Source organism: Macaca thibetana, chromosome 14 (genome assembly GCF_024542745.1).
Source record: "Macaca thibetana thibetana isolate TM-01 chromosome 14, ASM2454274v1, whole genome shotgun sequence".
Lineage (NCBI taxonomy): Eukaryota > Metazoa > Chordata > Mammalia > Primates > Cercopithecidae > Macaca > Macaca thibetana.
Window position 1 is genome coordinate 29,718,976 of NC_065591.1, and position 20,048 is coordinate 29,739,023.

At 44.0% G+C, this 20,048-nt stretch overlaps 1 protein-coding gene across 2 annotated transcripts in view; it reads left to right on the forward strand.

Annotated features, from left to right (window-relative positions):
• The first annotated feature begins 3,455 nt into the window (after positions 1 to 3,455).
• Positions 3,456 to 20,048, forward strand: part of PAMR1 (peptidase domain containing associated with muscle regeneration 1) — a 99,721-nt gene continuing 83,128 nt past the window's right edge. Inside the window, exon 1 of one of the 2 annotated variants that reach the window (XM_050758751.1) lies at positions 3,456 to 3,967. In XM_050758751.1, coding sequence (XP_050614708.1) covers positions 3,895 to 3,967 — 73 coding nt within the window. In that variant the 5' untranslated portion in view covers positions 3,456 to 3,894. The remainder of the gene's footprint in view (positions 3,968 to 20,048) is intronic. The other variant, XM_050758749.1, reaches the window with a different exon arrangement.

Below are 20,048 nucleotides of genomic sequence, written 5' to 3' on the forward strand. Positions count from 1 at the left end.
TGAAATAATATGCCCAGGTGTATGCAGGTAGCGAGTGGTCCATCTGCATTCAACATTAGTCAGTAGAGTCCAGAGCAAGTGCTCTTAAGTCAGAAATATTTTTTAAAGGTGAGGAGGAGGTGAGAGGGCCCTCCAAATGTCCATTGTGCAGTTTATAGCCTAGACTCAACAACTGTATATATTCACAAAATCACTCCCCAAATCTCAGATTTGGTCCATTTTTCAATTTCAACTTATGAAGATTAGTGATTCTAAAAAAGTTGCAAGTTTGCAAATGAGAAGGCTATGGCTCCCTCTTATTCAAAAGCCTGCATGCAAAAATTTGCATATGATTTTGGAAGATTCAAAGTCCCTCAAAAAACCCTATCTCAACCAGGAGCTTCCAGATTAAGAACCCTTGATTTAGAACAATACTAAACTCTATCAATATGAAAAATAGAATTGACCATAATGGGGACAGAAAGGTAAACTTGTGTAGAACATAGAAATTTGTGTAGTGCTGAATGTCCTCGGTAAACTACTGACTTTTCTGTATCATAATAACAGTTCTCCTCTTTCTCTTCCAGCCCTGGGATTATTGTGCAGTTCAACAAGGTAATATCTGATTACTACTTTGACTTCTCCAGAAAAATACATCCTCCACCTTTGCAGAGCATCTTTTTGAGAGTTTCTTTCCAGGTTCCTCAGCTCTAGGAAATTTACAAACCCAAATTAGTGACAACAAACTGGCAAATCAACTCTTGAAGGGGATTCCAGAAACAGAATAAGGGCCTCTGTTTCCAGACCCCCGAACCTAGAGAAGTAAAGGCGCGGTGGCTCAAGCCTGTAATCCCAGCACTTTGGGAGGCCGAGGCGGGTGGATCACGAGGTCAGGAGATCGAGACTATCCTGGCTAACATGGTGAAACCCCGTCTCTACTAAAAATACAAAAAACTAGCCGGGCGTGGTGGCGGGCGCCTGTAGTCTCAGCTACTTGGGAGGCTGAGGCGGGAGAATGGCGTGAACCCGGGAGGCGGAGTTTGCAGTGAGCCGAGATCACGCCACTGCACTCCAGCCTGGGAGACACAGTGAGACTCCGTCTCAAAAAAAAAAAAAAAAAAAAAAAAAAGACCTACTACCAGGGACTTCCTTAGCAAGTAGCCAAACAGGTTTGTTGGGAAGGAAAAGTAATCTTTCTTCACTACCCATCTTAGATTCCTTGGCTGGGGCCCTGTAAATTAGAATGACAAACAAACAAACAAGCAAACAGAAAAACAACAAAAGAACAGATTAACAAGAGAAAAACAAACAAAAGTTTATTAACTTGTGCATGGTGCTTACACGTGGAGGTACCTAGTGAGGAGTAACTCAAAGGGATGGTTAGAATTTGGGTTTATATTGCATTTTAAAAAAGAACAATAAATTCACAGAGAAATGGCAAGACAACGAAACAGGCCTTTGAGCTTCTACGGGTAGCAAATTATGGGAAGATAAATAAATGGGGGTACTAATGGGAGATAAGACTACTTAGTAAGTTTTGCTATGTAGATTCTTCTGGGCTGATAAGGGTCTAGGGTTGTCTCCAGTGATTAACTTCTGTCCGTCCTGGTAGAGAGGGGGAGGTGGAGACCTCTTCTTGTATCTACTTCTTCTTAACTGCTTTCAGCTCAAAATAATCCTTATGCCAAAGGGGCATATTTGGGGGTGGTATATACTGGTACCCTTCAGGTTCATCACCTACAGCCCCATCCTGTCAGGGGGATGCAATTCATGTAGGGATGAGGCTGCTTGGTATTAACTCAGGAAGGTGTGTGTGGTGGGGGGTGGGAGATGGGGACCCGGGAGATGAAAGGAAAAAGGAAGTGGTGCTGTCAGCTGGAGTTGAAACAGGCGCCCGCCCGAGAGGCTCTTATGCCTACAGTTATTTGGAAACTAAGTCATCTTCTTCCCCATCCCATCACCAAAGGACCAGTATTGGTTGGCCAGCAACAAGGTGAACTTCCCTTCTTCTAACCTCTACCCTCTACCTCTTAGGTATATGCTGCCCTCTGGTATTCTGCTCCTGTTTAAGGCTACTCTTGGTGCTTATTTTAAACTGATTTCACCTCAATATGGAAGTTGAGTGTAGGAACAAGACTCATCCCATGCGACGTTCTTGGGGGCAGTCTCAGGACAGATAATAGAGATAATGATTAATATTTATTGTGCACTTAGTATGTGGCAGGCTCTGTGCTATGGGCCTTACATGCATAATCTTATTAAATTCTTCCAATGATCTACAAAGGAGGTTTGATTATTCTTTCCATTTTACAGATGTGAAGACTGAGTTTCAGAGAGTTACTTAACTTGCTTAAGGTCACACAGCCAGTAAGTGGCGAATCAACAATTAGAACACAGGCCTGCTGAGTTCTTGCTTCCAGTCACTTTACTGCAATAGGCCCCCAGAAGCAGGGCTGGAGTTCAGAAATTCTTTCTAGTGGAGCACCTGTGTCAGGGCTCCTGACCTTCTGATCTGTCCTGAGCCTTACAGATTCTATTCCTCAGGTTTCTCCCCTTATCTTTTCCCTTCCACTTCCGTTTCTTAATCCTCACTCCAGGCCTTCATCAATAGTCCAGGGTGACTTCTCTTCCTGAGACGTTGCTTTGAGCTCAGCACCCCCTACTCCTAAACCACCAGGGCTCCCCAATATCTAGAAAATAAAATTAAAACTTTTATTAGAGGTAACTGTCCCCATGATTCAATTATCTCCACCTGGTCCTTCCCATGACACGTGGGGATAATGGGAACCACAAGTCAAGATGAGGTTTGGGTGGGGACACAGCCAAGCCATTTCAAATGGTTAAATATAATTCTGCATATGCAGCATCGTAAGAAGCTCTATAACCTGGTGGCTAAGACTACAATACAGCCTGTGGACCTAAGCTAACCGGGTTCAAACTCTGGCTCTGCCCCTCACTAACTGTGTGGCCTTGGATGAGTTATTGAATCCTCAATGGTTCCATTTCTCTAATTGGAAAATACAGAGGCTAGGTTTATTGTGACGAATAGTTGAGTTAATACATGTAAGGTACCTGGCACGGAGAAGTTTATAAAAAATGTAACCTATTATCTTATAAAACATCCTTCTTCCTCACTTCGAGATGTCACTTGCTATCTTGTACCTAAGCTGAGCCCTCTCGGTGGAGGCAGTGAGAGTTCTTATGTGTTCTTCTCCGTTCCTGCCTGGCGTGTGTGCAGGGGCTTTTCATGTTGCTGAATTCACCATGGATCACAGGAAGAGGAAAACTTTTTCCAGTAGCCTATAGATAAGCTTTCCAAACTGTGATCACCTGGAGCAAACTGAGAGGAAAGGAGATAAACGAGGGGTGTTGAGTGCGGAGTGGAGGAAGGCTCCCTTTATCCTCCCATCACCAACTCCTCCTTCTCTTTAGGCCAGGCTTTTAATCAGGCTCTCCGTGTGCGGTCAGAGCGGGCACAGCCAGCTCCCGTCTCAGCCTCGTGTAGGAAGACCTCCCGGCCTCACCTGAGCGCCCCGCAGCCCTGTGTACCTTCGCTCCCACCCAGGGTCCTGCGGCCCCTCCTCCCAGCATCCAACACTGGGAGCCCACCTGGACCTGGGCTGGCCTCCCTGCGCCGCACCTTCCTTCGCAGCCGCCGTCCTCGGGCTTCAGGAATGGCCACACCTCCCGGGGCCCCGCAAGGGTTAAGGCAGCAGAGAGGAGAGGTTTGGGCTGACGTCGCTCTGGCTGAAGGTGGTTCCCCTCAGATGAAGATGGGAGAGCCTGGCGAGCTGAAACCCGAGCTCCCGCTCAGCTGGGGCTCGGGGAGGTCCCTGTAAAAGCCGCCTGCCCCTGGCGTCCCTAGGTCCCTCCTCTCCCTCCCCAGCAGACGCTCGGGCACCAGTCGCGGCAAGGATGGAGCTGGGTTGCTGGACGCAGTTGGGGCTCACTTTTCTTCAGCTCCTTCTCATCTCGTCCTTGCCAAGAGGTACTGTGAGTAGCGTCCGGGACACCCTAGGAGGGAGCATTTTCCTCCTGAGGTCTGCCTGGGAGCAGGACTGGGAGTCTCAGGAGGTGTGGTGTATGTGTGTTTGGGGTGGGGGGGTTGGAAGGGGGTGCTTTTCCAGTGATAATCTTGGGGACTTGGCTGGTGGTGCTGGAGCTCCTGTGGCCCTCCCTGAGACTGTGACATGGTTTTGTCATCCCAAATCGTGGGCCTGAACTGTCTCAGGAAAGCGGACCAGCTCCTATTTTATTTGCTCTTTTTATCATTTTAAAAGTACCAAATTGCCTTAGGGAATCAATTCTGAGTTGCCCGCTCTGACTTGCAAAAGCTAAGTTTCCCTTGGAAAGGGCTCCCTCAGAGGTGAGCAGGAAAGAAGGAAGAGAGGGAAAGAAAACGAAAAAGAAAAAGAAAGAAAAGGAAAGAGAGAGAGAAGGAAGGAAGGAAGGAAGGGGAGAGAGAGAGAGAAAGAAAAGAAAGAAAGAAAAGCAAGCAGGCAAGCAAGAAAGCAAGCAAGCAGGGCTTGCTTGGTGTTCTGGTGAATCTTGCTTCACGAAATCCTACAGTCATACCCCTTCAGAGCATATCCAAGCACAGGAGATTGACTCACTCAGCATATATAGACACACTCCCTTTCTGAGGAGAGTGAGAAATAAGAAAAAAGCCAAGGTTAAAAGTGCAGATTGTTTCTGGGGATGCACAGGGTTTGTTTTGAAGGAGCTCTGGCTTCTTTGGTTTTCATATGTCATTTTCTAAGCCACAATCCCCAGGTCAAATGGGCTTCTGGGGACAAATGAGGCTGGTACATGACATGGAGATCCAGCTAAGGGCAGAAGCGAGGGAATGGCAGGCTTGTCTTATGACAGCCCGCTTGCTGGTAGGCAGGGAAATGGGAACGTCATAGGAACATCTGTCCTTCTATAGCCCAGGGGTAAGGTGAGACCTCATGAGGTGAGGTGAGGGCAGGCTGAGATGTACAGATATGACCAAATGGGGCAGCTCTGAATAGGGGCAAGCTATGTGTGAGCCTTCGCTGCTTCCCTTCTGTGCTGGTTACCTGTCACCTGAACTCTACCTGAGAGCTGGGTGCTCTGCCGCCGCAAGTAGCTGGCAAGTTCCTGAGAATGAAACAGGCCAGGTGGGGTGGGGAGGATGCTAAATGCAATAGCCTGTATAGAAGGGAAACTCAGCCATGGGCACATCCCTTCATGATCAGCAAAAAACTGAGATACACAAACCCCCCTGCCCTTCATTTTGGTCAAACTTTCCATCTACCTAGAGCCTGCCTGCCCAGGTAGGATGTTGCTTAATGATTTACAATAAAGATGGTGAGTGTTTCATTTGAATTTTGCCTCCATGGTGTCTGGAGCAGCCCAAAGACAATAATAAAGGAAGAAGGAACCCTTCGTAAGGGCTGGCAGTCCTTACACCAAGGGTAAGTGGGTGACTTTGCATTAAGGCACCTCCCTACTTCATCTTCGCCTTTGGGCATGGTGTTGGTGGACCAGCTCTAGAGGACCTGGTTCTTCTCAGAGTGCCAGGGCTCAGTGGATTCGATTCCTCAGGGTTACATCAGTGTTTCCCTGCTTCCTTTTTTATTACATGGCAGGTGAGGCTCTTCAAAGTCATAGAAGTTTTAAAAAAATAAAAATAAAAACACCTGAGCTGCCTCTTTTTCCTAGCCCAGAATCTGAAAAATCCATTTATTTCTGACCCGAGAACCTCTTTTACCTTTGGCTGTGAAAAAGCTTCAGGGAGGATGCACAGTTTGTTGGTGGCTAAACTGCTGCCTGAACCAGAGCGCAGCTTCATGTATTTAGCGAGGATATTTTAGTTGTTGAATGTTTTACTCACATTTCGAGGGAAGACAGAGGAATCGCGTGGAGAAGGAAAATATTTCTTCAAGCAGTGAAGGGAGTCCACTCCCTGCTGGGATGCTGAATCTGGCCCCAGTCGAGAAAAACTTGGAAGCATATTTCCTCTAATTAACTTTTCTAAAAAGAGTATTTGCTGAATTGTAAACATCCATGGGGATGGTACGGGAGAGCGTTGTTGCTCACCGGCATGTGACACATGTTGGGAGGATGAGAATCCAAACACAAGGCCAAGTGATAACACAACATAAACAGAAGCGGGGGAGAAGCCCAACTCCACTGACTTCACCAAATTGCAGTAGCTCTGCCAGTGTGATTCTGCCGAAGAGGAAAACCTCATTTAAAATATGGGACTCTTGGGAATGAAAACTTAATCTGGAGAACTTCATAAGTGTTGCTTCCAACAGACACTAACTTGTGGGGAATGAACATAAATGCAACCAGGGAAGATAATTTGAAGTGCAGATATTCAGTGGGCAGGAAAAGCCAGCTAAGAAAGGAAATGTGGAAAGAAAGCAACGGAGGCGTGTCAAGAAAAATTAGATGTTAGATTACACTGGGATGTGTTGGCAAATTCCCAGGAGAAAGCTAGGAAAATTGGGCCTTCTTGGCAGGGGTGGATTTTTGTGGGGATCATGAAGAGGGTGTTTCCCTAATATATACTCTGAGATCTCCTGGCATCCCCAACAGGAAAATAATTTAATGATGGGATCATGGAGTTTAGGAGCTAAGAGTGACTTTAGAGATTATTTTAGTATGAGTCCCTCAATTCAGAGGACGAAGAGATTAAACATCAAGCAAACACTTAGTGAACATTTATTAATGTGTCCAGTCTTTGAGCCAAAGGCTTTATGTGCATTAATTCTCAGACCACCCTGAAATGGCCTTGCTATTATTATCCCTGTTTTACAGATGAGGTTCAGAGAGGTTCTATGATACACAGAGGTTTAAGGATACACAGGCATGGTTCCTCCAAAAATTGAACATAGAATTACCATTTGATCTAGCAATTCAATTTCTGGGTATATACACAAAAGAATTGAAAGCAGGGACTTGATTAGATATTTTTACATCAACGTTCATAGCAGCATTATTCTCAATAGCCAAAAGGTGGAAACCACCCAAATGTCCATTGGTAAACTGGATGTAGTTTACACCTACAATGGAATATTATTCAGCCTTAAAAATAAAGGATATTCTGATACATGCTATAACACAGATGAACTTTAAGACCTTATGCTAAGTGAAAGAAGCCAGACACAAAAAGACAAATGTTCTGTCATTCCACTTACGTGAAGTACTTAGAATAGTCAAATTCATGTAGACAGAAAGTGGGATGGTAATTGCCGGGGGCCAGGAGAAGGTGGAATGGGAGTTATTATTTGATGGGTACAGAGTTTCAATGTGGAATAGTGAAAAGTTCTGGAGATAGATGGTGGTGATGGTTGCACAATAGTATGAATGTACTTATGCCACTGAACCATGCACTTAAAAACGATTTGAGGCCGGGCGTGGTGGCTCACGCCTGTAATGCTAGCACTTTGGGAGGCCAAGGCGGGTGGGTGAGGTCAGGAGATCAAGACCATCCTGGCTAACACAGTGTGAAACCCTGTCTCTACTAAAAATACAAAAAATTAGCTGGGCGTGGTGGTGGGCGCTTGTAGTCCCAGCTACGCGGGAGGCTGAGGCAGGAGAATGGTGTGAACCCGGGAGGTGGAGCTTGCAGTGAGCCGAGATTGCACCACTGCTCTCCAGCCTGGGCAACAGAGTGAGACTCTGTCTCAAACAAACAAACAAACAAAAAACCCAACCAACCAACCAAACAAAAAAACTATTTGAAAGGTAATTTTTTGTATTTTTCCACAATAAATAAATAAACGACTACACTAGCAGATTAGTGGAGCCCAGGGTGAGCTCAGGCTGTCTAGTTTCTGAACCCAAGTTCTCCCGTTACCTGGAGGACTTACATTCACACATCCAGCATATGGACTGATTATGCTGACGGACATCTAACTTTGTTAAGGTTTCAGGACGCACATGAAGCAGGGGAGAGAGAGCCCTTGCTAGCTCCTGTTTTAGTGGCATTGTTGCTGTGTCTTGGCTGGCTGTGGCAAAGAGGGAGACTATGCTGATAGACCACAAACTGGCAGCCTTTGGAGCCAAAAGACCTGCAGAAGGTATTTAGTAGGACACAAGTGCTTCAGAGTGTTTTGAACCTGAATGTCTTGAGTTAGGCTGGATCCTCTCTAGGGTCTGACACCCCACTTCTCAACCCATATGTTTGATACCTGCTAATCCTTACTAGCATTTGAAGTTCTGACCTCCCATTTCTGAGAGGGATGGGACAGGAAGGGGGAATGAGAGGGAGAAGATGGAAGGCTGGATGGTGAATGGAGGGAAACAAGGGAGTTAAGCTGCTGAGGACTAATTGGCCAACAGGATTTTTCAGAGCATCTGGCACATCAGACTTTATCAGTGTCTAACATATTTTAATCTGTATATTTCATGGAACATAATCTTACCTATCTCTGTGACCTCTAACTCATTGGTAAAATGTTTTACTTTCATAAATGCCCTTGAGCATGAGCTTTCAATGGAAACTGAGACAGGGCTGGGTGTTATATCTGGGTCAATTACCTGTGAACAAAGTACCTTAGACATAGGAGCCCAGAAGCAGAGGTGACCTAGAGTGTGTAAGTCCCTCAGGAATATGCAGAAGTCTTGGGGAGGGCTTTAGAATGCCACTGGCATGGACCATCGGGTTGACTTAATCTTATCCACGTCTGGGTTATACTGGCTAGACAGAAATGGCCAAGATATTGGTGCCTGGGACCTAATGACAGGTCTTAAGTCTGAAAATTATTTCCATCTGCCCCACTGGGGTGGCCAATCCTGATGCAAAGGAAAACTTCTCTACCTGCCTCCCCTGAGATCAGCTGTAGAAGCTGCAGTTGATTTGGGGTGTAAGCAAATTGAGAAAAGCGTCATTTCCATGATAAATGAGGGAAGGTTGTGCCCTATTCCCCCCTCATGGGGGAGGAGCTGTCATCCTCACTTTGTGGATATTTGAAAGTAACAAGAGCCCAGCCTCCCTCCCCTCTTATTTTAAAGACGAGGGAAATGCAATGTTTACATTTTCCAGTTCCTGAATTCCAGGGCAGAGAACCCAGAGGCCAGCTGGAAAACTGAAAGCTACCAGATCAGTGGCAGAAACTCTATCAGATTCCAAGCCTGGTCTATGTTTAAGGAATTCTGTTTGTCAGTCATCTCAACACCTGGGCGAGAGCTTTAGATTAAAATGAAGAGAAAGAAGTAAAAAATTCAGGACACACCAGATCTCATACCTATAAACAGAACCACTCCAGGAAGGCAGAGAATTGGAGTTGGCTGGAGATATTCCTCTCTGAATCAGAGTGACTGCTACCCCTACTCAACTCTACCCCTTTTTCTTGGTTGTAATTGTCTGTGAGACAGACTAAGAGCTCATGTGGGTTGAGAGTGGAGTAAGTAGGGGTTGCACATCAGGGCATCTTTACCCTTGATGATAGAATCATCAATGGTGGAAACACCTTTGAAGAGGCTTCCATCCTAGCATACCTAAGGAAATGAATCCCAAGTTTGGCTATCCAAATAATTTATTGAGTTTGTGGTAAACACTAGGCACTCCCCTATATGCTTTTTATATATTTACTTAGTCCTCACCACAAACCTAGGAGGTAAGTACTATTGTTGTTTGCCCCACTTCACATACAAAGGAGCTTAGGCAAAGGGTTTCAGTACCTGCCCGGGTCATATAACTGGATATCCATGTTTTTGAATCCAGTCTGACTCCATAAGGCATGCCCTGAAATACGACACAACACCACTACAGTAAGCAGTAGGTCCAACGGTGGCAGATCTGCTGGCTGTATTTTGGCCAAATGATAAAAAATCATGGTGTTAGTAAAGGAGTCTGATTATCCCTGGAACATCCCAAGTGCCCAGATTGGCCTGCGTCAAGTCATGTGCTCACCTCTGTGGAGGTGGAGTGGATGCAGGAAAAAACAGAGGCATCAGCAGCCCCGGTAGCACCACATGGAACCCAAGAGGAGCCGTTCCCTAGGGGAAACAGGGGTGCCAGGCAGACTGAAAGTCCAACCAGTTTCTGGGATAGCTGTCCACGGTGTCATGTACCTTGCTCTCAGTAGATATGAGAGGTGAGAGTTTCTTTGTCCCATGGTAAATTTTTATCATCCAAATCACGTGTCTGTTTGCAGAGGAACGGAATTGCGAATGAGACCATTTATTTCCAGCGTGGCCCTGACATTGTGTACGTCTGCTCCTTTATGGATGTGTTCTGTGTAAACTCTTAAGCCATGGGATGGGAGGAGCAGCCCTGGAATGAATAAGGGGGAGCACTTTTCTCCCTTCTTTTTTGGCAAAAATAGTTGATGAATATTGCAGGGGATGGAGACTCAATCCCTTTTACTCTAATCCTAAGATGGGTTTTAACCAATTCATCTCAACTTTGAATGAGGATCTACTATCTACCAGATACCAACGTCCTGGATCTTATATCAGCTATTTAAGGAAGTGGCCCCCTTGGCTGAGCAGCTATGAAGACTACTATTTCTGTCACTCTTCTGTCTCTGGTGTTGGATAAATGCCTTTATTTTTGCAGTCTGGGCATCTTTATCATCGCCTTCTCTGAAGTTCTGGCTGTCTCAGAGGGTTGAATTAGTGGTTTGGCAGCAAGCATCCCTGTAAGTAGAAGTCTGGTCAGTTGACTTGATTGGAAAACCAGGCTGTTGCTGCCAGAACAGAGTGAGGAACACATTTAGCTAACTGTAGCTCAGGGGCGACACAGCAGTTGTCCTCACGCACTGAATTTATGGTGGGTTGAAAAAAATTCCAGCTGGCTTAATGAAAAACCACTGGATGGAGAGGGGATGTTGGGTTGGTTTGCTTGAAATCAAATGAATTGTTTGATGATTCCAAGAAACTAAAGCGTCAATGTTTTTCAAATCCAGTTGCACTTCTATTTACTTTATAATTCCACTGGATGGTATAAGGGAAAAAGACAAAATGAGGCTCTGTGGTCAAACAACTTGAGGTGATCAGAGAATTAACTGATCACCTCAAGTTGTTTGACCACAGAGCCTCTTTTTGTCTTTTTTCCTTATACTATACAGCCGAATTAGTGCTCCGTGGAATACAGTTTGGAAAACTCTGATCTCTCGTCCGTAAGGCATAAGACATGGAATAATATCTCACCATTAAAGAGGAAAGAGTAAGAAGGGAATTTGAAAATCTAAGAAACATGGGCTTCCCTTTAGACTTTTGCATTCACCATGGGATCCCTCCTTAGAAGTTAACGAGAATGATGGAGAACACCTGAAATGTCCTAGGACAAGGTGCCTGGGCTTAGCTTCTACCTGGTATCATCTACTCCTACAATTTTCAACCTACCTTTGCTTACTTGGATACAAGCAGAAGGGAGGACATGGCTGGTGGTAAAAAATCCTTTTTACAACACTTTTTGTTCTGGCTTTTTGCCTCCCAGGGGGTTAACTGCCTGCTTCTCAATGGTGTTCAGCCTCCCTTTTGGGCAAGCCTGATTCTCTGGCCAATCCACTGATAGAACACAATGGGTAAGTATCTCAAGCCCTCATGGAAATGAGATACAAATTGCAGTCAACAAAAATATTCACTAATGGACCCAGTGGATTCCTCTTTCTGTACAATAGAGACTCTGAGAAGTCACAGCAAGAGAAGATTCTAACATCAGTCTTTGTCGCAAATAGCCTTCACGCTGGGAATCACACATGCTCCCATGTCCATATTCATGTATTTATTCAGTAATCCTTATCAAGCCCCTATCAGGTGCCAGGCATGGTTATAGGTGTTGGGTATATCAAGATGAATAGGACAAAGTCCTTTTTCTGAAGGCACTTGCAATCTACTGAGAGAACTTATGGTTCAACTTGGCATTTCCCAAAGTGGGTTTCAGGAAATGCTAATCCTGGGAGACAGTCAGCAAAAGTAAACAGAATCCAGGATGTTATGATGAAATAAGTCTGGGGGATTTGAAGATTGTAGACTCTGCAGAGTCCTGCAGTAAAGAAAGCTATAATTCATTTTTACAATGAAACATTTCACAAAGTTGTTTAGCCACAGAGCCTCTTTTTGTCTTTTTACCTTATGCCATCCAGCGGAATTAGTACTTCATGAAATACAGTTTGGAAAACTCTGATCTCTTGCCCATAAGGCATGAAACATGGAAGGATATCTCACCATTACAGAGGAAAGGATAAGAAGGGACTTTGAAAGTCTAAGAATCATGGGCCTCTCTTCAGACTTTTGCTGAGGTATGGGTAGGAAGTCTGATGTCCTCATCACTTAACATTTGCTGAGATGTTGAAAGGGCCATGGGGATGATGGCACATCCATGTTCCTATAAGAAAGGTTCTCGCCAGCGCTAATCGGTTTGGGCTGTGGAGAAAACTCATTTCCTGTATTCCAGGTGCTTGTAGTAATGTGAGTGGTCTGGGATCACTTGGCAAACTGAGGTGTGAATCTCATTAGCACGCCTGATGATGTGGCAGTCTGGGGGAGTGAGAAGAGCTGTGCCTTGACTTCCCAGCTAGATGTATCATGTCAGATACAATTATCATCAGTCTACAGAGAATATTTGAGCATCCTTCTAATCCCTGGGACATTGAATCTAGGGTCTAATCACTCCCCTCCCCAGCCTCTTTTTTCCCCTCCCCTCCCCCAGAGGCTTTGTCAATCCCTTGCGATTATTTGTTTGAGGTGCCCCCTGCATTGTCACTGTTTCTACCTGATTGATATTTTATCAGATCATGATCGACTACCAAACATTTGACTACAATGTAAAGTAAGAATTGTGGTCCAATTTGTGGTCAAAATTACTCTTGTGTTTGCCAGTTCTGGTAGAGCCCAGTCACTGTGACCCTGATTTGCACAACCTGAAAGTGGTCTGTCTGTTTACACTGGGGCTGTATCCCACAGAGACAGCATATGGGTTTGAGCTGTTCGTTGACCCCTTGTTTGTTGTTTGTGGGACCTTCTTTATTCCTGCCTTTGCTAAATACTGTTCTTGTTGTCACACAACACAGTTTTTCCCTTGGCCCTAGCATTGTGTGCCTTTTCTCTCTGCCCGGACTTGTTTCAGACAGGATGACTGCAGTGACAATGGATGAGGAATGAAACCAGCTGCTCCTTAAAGGGCATCTTGCCTAGGTGGATTTTGGGAAGCTATGATCTTCTCAGCCCCCACTGAATATATATCGAATTCATCTTTGATACATATTTCTTGGAATGGATATACGTTTACATGTGCATGCACGCAGAATAATAAAAGTAGGCATAAGAGGTGCATATTTCTGTGTGTATATGTATGTATGTGCACATGCATGGGGTATAAAGCATTGTGGTTTGAAACACTGATCAGGGTTTGAATCCTGGCTCTGTCATTTATGGCTAGTTTTATTCAGCAAGTTACTTCCCCTCACTGATGTGGCCCTATCACCTTCCAATCTGCAGACTGAGGATAATTGTATCTATATCATAGGTTGACTGCAGGTATTAAATGAGATAATCCATTTAGCATACTTAGCGTAGTGCCTGGCAAAATGGGAAAACTTGAGAAATTAAAGTTGTCACATACTCCTCCCGTTCCTTCTCATACTGTTCCCACTAACACAAGTTTCACAAGGAATTGAGAAGGAATGATACTGGGTGTTTCCATCTATAGTTTGATGAAACTTACATGATCCTCATGAGGCTCCCTTTTTCAGGCCAAAGTCCCATTCTACACATCGGTGACTGTCAGAAAGAGAGAAAAAAAGAATCCCAAAAGACTTGTCATACGTCTATCTGTTGACACTTGCTCTCTCTCTGGTTTTAATATGCATCCACCTTCCAGCCTGAGGAGAAATGCCTTCCACATGCCATGGCTTCATTTCTTTGTGTTTGAAATAGGGCTGGTGGCAGGTTCTTGTAGGCACGTGAGGGATAATATCTTATAGAACAGGTGGTTCTGGGCTAATGATGTTCCACCCCAAACACTGAGGCCCCCTTAAAAGTCTGCAGATGAGACGTTGCTCATGACCATCCACCTGTTATAATTCAAGTTTAGAGCCAGCCAGGAATCCTTAGGCAAAAAGAAGTTTCCCTTGATCTTGTTCTAGCTTGCAGAGCTGGGGGAGGTAACTATAATAAGGACTAGCCTGCCTAAAGCTGCTGTCAGCTCAGGACTTCGGGACCCATTGGACATACCATTACAAATGCATCACCCTGGCTCAACATTTTTCTACACTTGACATCTGTTGTTGGCCAGCTGCCTTTGGTAGACAGAAAATCTGGCTTTGGCTTTGCATAGGGGAATCTGGATAGGAGGACAGTAACAGTAATTCTGGAAGCTTTTGGCAAAGAGGTAGACCATGGCAGATCAAGACCCCTGCTGTAGTCCTAATGCACTCTGACTCAGAAAGATTTTAAAGTGTGCAAGACTGGGAACAGGTGGGATAGTTTGTAAAATTCTTGGGTCTTGGGAAAACGAGATTGGATTTTTAGGGTATAGCTTATATTTCATTGTTTTTAATGTAGTCATTCTAGTGCTTTGATTGATATAATATTTGCTGAATTGTATTGCCAAGTTTTATTTATCTGTTTTTGAGGCTGGATCTTGCTCTGTCACCTAGGCTGAAGTGCAGTGGCACAATCATGGTTCACTGCAGCCTTGACCTCCTGGGCTCAAGTGATCCTCCCACCTCAGCCTCCTAAGTAGCTGGGACCACAGATGTATACCACTGTGCCCAGTTAATTTTTTAATTTTTTTGTAGAAACTGGGGGCGGGGGTGTGGTGGGGGTTGGGTTTGCTATGTTGCCTAGGCTGGTCTCAAACTTCTGACCTCAAGCCATTCCCCGCCACAGCCTCCCAAAGCTCTAGGATTACAGGCATGAGCCATCACACCTGGCTGCCAAGTATTTTTAGATGCATTATTCAATTATTTTTTTCGGTAACCAGTGCTAATAAAAATAAGACCTATTCAGCTCGTATTCCAACATTTGAAATAACCCAGAAGCAGCTGTCCTTCAATGATTTCGAGCACCACAGTTGTTGAGGATAATGGCAACTGGGGGCTCCTCCAAACTCCTAGAGTTTGGGTTTTGTTCCCTTTGGATATGGATGTAGAATTTCTGTTTTTAAAGTAAAGCAGCAGGGGGCAAGATAAATGGAAGAGGGATTAGAGAAAAGGGACCAGGAAAGGCAAAAGCAAGTGGGTGGAGCCCAGAATGCCATGATATAAACCTGAACAGACTGCTTGAAAAGGCCATGTATGTGTGGGCCCCTGGAGGAGACATTACATCTCGCCTCCTTCGCTCCCTTGCCATCTGTGTCTTTTTCTATTCTGCAGAGAATAAGGGTAATGTCTGATAAATATGTATTTTTTTCTTCAAAAACCCTTTATGCTCGTTGTGTTTTTTCAACTTCAGTGACATCAACAATCTCATCCCTGTGCCTCCATCCTCTTGAAGCTTTGGGGAAATGCCGTGGCAAGCTGTCTTGTCCATGGTTGTCCAGCAGCATAAAGGAGGGGCAGATGCCGTGGATGTGGGTCCAGAGTATAGCCCAGAAGGTCAGAATCCCTTTCAAGGCCACTAAGAAGTCAGGGTTATTATCCTTCATCTTTAGATAAAGTTCATCTTTACGTGGACTGGAGGGAAGCTACCTTTCTTGGTAACACATTCTCCTGGAAATTGTAAAAGCAGCATCATAGGGCTGTGATTCTTAAAGGAATATGCTTATTTGAAAGGTAGAGACTTAGCTCCTACCTCCAGAGATTCTGAGGGAAGAGGTCTGGTCTTTGGTCCGGGAATAAGACTTTTAAACAAGCATCACAGGCAGTTTCAATACAGGTGGTCTGGAGAGAGTGTTGTAAGTGAGAACATGGGCTTCTGATGCACACAGACTCAGTCCCAGCTCCGCCACTTACTGTGTAACCTTGATTAAGGTACTTAATCTTTCTGTGCCTTGATTTCTTTATATATAAAATGCAAGATAGTAATGCAATTGTGTCGACTAAATGAAAGAACACAGAGAAACACACGGAAAGCACTCAGCATGGTGTCTGGCTCAGAGCAAGCTCTCCATGTAAGTTTATTGCTGTTGTTGCCATTCAGAATGATGAATGACATACCTGAGAGCCAGACCAGCATGATGGTTAATGCTCTCTGACTCTGGAAACAGCCTACTTGGATTTGAATTCTATCTCTGCTACTTACTGCTTGTGAGTATTTAACCCCTCTGAACCTCAGTTTTCTCATCTATAAGATAGAAGTGTTAATTGTCCCTATGCTATAGGGTCGTTGTAATGATTAAATGAGATGATATAGATGAACAACCTAGAACTGTGTCTGGTATATAGAAAGTGCTGTGAAGGTGTTTGCTATTATTATCTGAAACAGGTTATTCATGAACCATTTTCAGTGATTTCAGAGTATAGCGATATCTCCCCTAAACTTTCCTTTGGTGTCACCATTAGAAGCAGAGTTCTGTTCTGAATAGACTACTGATATGACTCAGAGCATGATTGTTGATCTTAAATATGATAGTAACACTGAGTGCTTACTGAGCACCCTGCTAGCCACTTTCCTTTTTTATTTTTAATTTTTTTTTTAGACAGGGTCTCACTCTGTCACCCAGGCTGGAGTGCAGTGGTGTGATCACAACTCACTGCAGCCTTGACCTCCCAGGCACATGCAATTCTTTCACCTCAGCCTCCTGAGTAGTTGGGACTACAGGCACGTGGGACTGTGCCCAGCTAATTTTTATACTTTTAAAGACAGGGTCTCACTATGCTGTCCAGGCGGGTGTCAAACTCCTGGGCTCAAGAGATCCTCCAGCTTCAGTCTCCCAAAAATGCTTGGGTTACAGGCATGAACCACCCTACCCGGCCTAACCATTTTCCTTTTATTAGGTTTTGTATACTCATCACAACCATGAAGAAGTGCTATTATTACCCACATTTCACAGACGAGAAAACTAGGAAGTTTAGTGACTCTCCCAAGGCCACCTAGGAACTGGTGGAGCTGGGATTCAAATTTGGGCAGCCTCATTCCTAGATGTTTCTACTCACCAATGCTGCTTTCTTCAACTGTAAAGTCAGAGGCATGAACTCTCAAGAACCGATGTATTGTGTTGGAAAGAGCAAGGCTTTGTCCCTAAAAAGCTGAGTTCTGATCTTTCTTTTCACCTGAAAGCTGGGGCAATTTATTTACCCTCTTTCCTTATCTACTAAATGAAGAAAATAACCTACTTCAAAGGGTGGTTATGAGAATGTAATGAGCTAGTATGTGTCAAGGGCTCATATATATTCTTAGTGGGTGCTGGAAGTAGAGGAGGATGAATGAAAAGCCTCAGTGTGAGGTACTGTGCTTAATAAAGGGTGAGAAAGGAAAGAAAGCAACACATTCATTTTCACTCCTTTACCTCTCCCCAGGGTACATGATCAAAAATCAGATTTCTAGCAAATCCATTGAAAATTTTATCACTCCTGGTACCCAAACAGGGGGTGATGAAGGCCTTGACTCTCCAGCTGTCAATATGCTGTTAACAGGAGCAGCTGTGAGAAGGAAGGAGAAGACTGAGGTCACCTAGGTTGAGATGCAACCAGGATGGACCGAGGGTCACTTGGTGACTGGTTGGCTGTCAAAAGCTCAGGGGAGGGATAGAATCACCAAGGGCCCCAGCAAGAAACCCTCTGACTCACAGTCTCACGGTTCCTGCCTGGCCTTGTCGGTGTCATCAGCCCCATGGAGCCAGTGGTCAGATCCTCCAGTGGTTAGGAATGTTGTGTGCTGTTTAGACATCAATACCAGAGATTCAGACAGCACAAGATGAGGGGGCAGTGAGTAGGGATGGGTGAGGAGCCCAAGTTGCCTAGCTGTGTCTCTCTCTGATTCCTATGTCCTTTTTTCTCCCTCTGGTCTCAGAAGGCAGACGGTAAAAATAAAACCCCAGTAGAAATTTTAATTAAATGTGGTTAGAAGGGAGAGCTGTGGGGTTTTTGGTGGACTCAAAGGTAGGTTTTCACATCAAGGAAGAGGAGCAGGCACATGACAAAAGTGTCTTTCTTTGCCACCTTCTCGGGTGGTCTTGGCCAGGGCCTTTAGTCTGACATGTGATGTTTCTATCCGGTCTGGAACAGCCTGACCTTTATGTTCATACAGAATCCTCAGAGTCTTTTCAGGTTGACCTTAACAGCCATCATGGCAACATATTTTCTTAAAATATAATGTTGAAGACATTGCACTTGCAGACTATGCCTGAGGGGCACATTTGCTGCTCCTGTCCTTCTGCACAGCTAAGCCCCTGCTGTTTGAGGGATTACATGCTTCTCCATTTGTCAGCAGTAGAAACAGACCAGTATTGGATAGTCGTAAAGCACATTTTGTCAGCCTGGTGAGGGGCTGTGCAAGATGATGATGATGATGATGATGACAGCTTTCTTTCACTCACTCATTCATTCGTTTACCAAATATATGAAAGCTGAACCTGTGCCAATTGGTCAGCATTGTTTTCATTGACTTGCTATTCTCATTGATAAAACAGGACCAAGAGGTTAAATGTCTTACATTTGCCAAAGTGAATTCTGGAATAAATAGGGCTGGACTAATATAACTGGACTTCCCACTTTAGATAGGAGATACCAGTATGGCTGCCCATAGCCATGGAAGTTGAGAGAAGTGTTTGGACTTATGATGCCAAAATACTTTGCAACTCTGTTAATTTTTTTTACCCTGATTTTAGAGAGGGGATCAGGGGAGCACTTGCACACATAGAATAATTATGCAGCAATTTAAAATTTCTTGTAAAGACTATTCAATGCCAAGAGAAAATGTTCATGATACAAGAAAAAAAAAAGCAACTTATAAAATAAAATAATTTTGAGAGGTAATAAGACTCTATGTTTATACATTTATTAATACCTACATGTGGATATATATGCCCATTGAAAACATGACTTGAAGGATAGACATCAAAATGTTGACATTATTTTGAATACCTTTAATTTCCTTATTTAGACTTTCCTTCATTTTCCAAAGATTTTCACAAGGAACTCTTTTTTTGGGGGGGAATAAAAAGTGTACTGGTTTTTTTGGGGGTGGGTGCGGGGAGGGTTGTGCAGGGATGATAGGCAGAGCACAGAGAATTCTTAGGGCAGTAAAACCGCTCTGTAGGATACTCTAATGGTGAGTACATGACATTATACATTTTTCCAAACCCATAGAATGTACAAGACCAAGAGTGAACCCTAATGTAAACTGTGGGCTCCAGTGATAATGATGAGTCCATGTAGGTCATCAGTTGTAATAAATGCACAACTCTAGTGGGGATGTTGATAATGGGGAGGCTGTGCAATTGTGGGAGAAAGGGTATGTGGGGAATTTCTATGCCTTCCTCTCAATTTTGCTGTGAACCTAAAATTGCTCAAAAATGAAGGCTTAAGTGTTTTATAAAGAAAAAAGTATTTTATCCAATGGAAGAGCTAGTGATGAATGAATGCGTGTAGCACCCAGAACTCCCTAAGCTTGATTTTGCTGTGTGATCATGGGCATATGCTTGCTTTCTCAGTGACTTGGTTTATCCCAGTGTGGAGTCTATGAGTTCTTTGTGTTTTCTTTGTGCTTATTCACTGGGAAGCACTGACAAGGTAAAATTTATTTGCAGCTTTCATAAGGCTTTGCCTTTAAATGTGAAAAGCAAAGTAAAGTTTGCTCAATTCCAGTAGCTGGTAAAACTACAAGTTGGCCAGCTGTTTCCCCCTAAGTAGCAGGCTTGTTCACTGCCCCCTCCCTACCCCTGGAATTCTGTGGACCCGTCTTTTCTCCCAGAATTAATTCTCTAAAGAAAGATTATTTGGTATTTCTCTTTGTTTCAATAAATAAGACCAACTCTTCCCTACTTCACCCTTTTCTTCACTGGTAAAGTGAAGGAGATGGGTTAAATAATTTTAATTTAAAATAAAACTTATTAGCAACTTAACTAGATCATTTTGAAGATTAAATTGTATTAAGAATTTAAAAACATTTTAGCTAAAATAATGTTAAATTGCTTTAGCATACATATAAGAAAACATGCAATAATTTCTATTGCCGTTGATATTGCTCTAAATGCTAGTTTG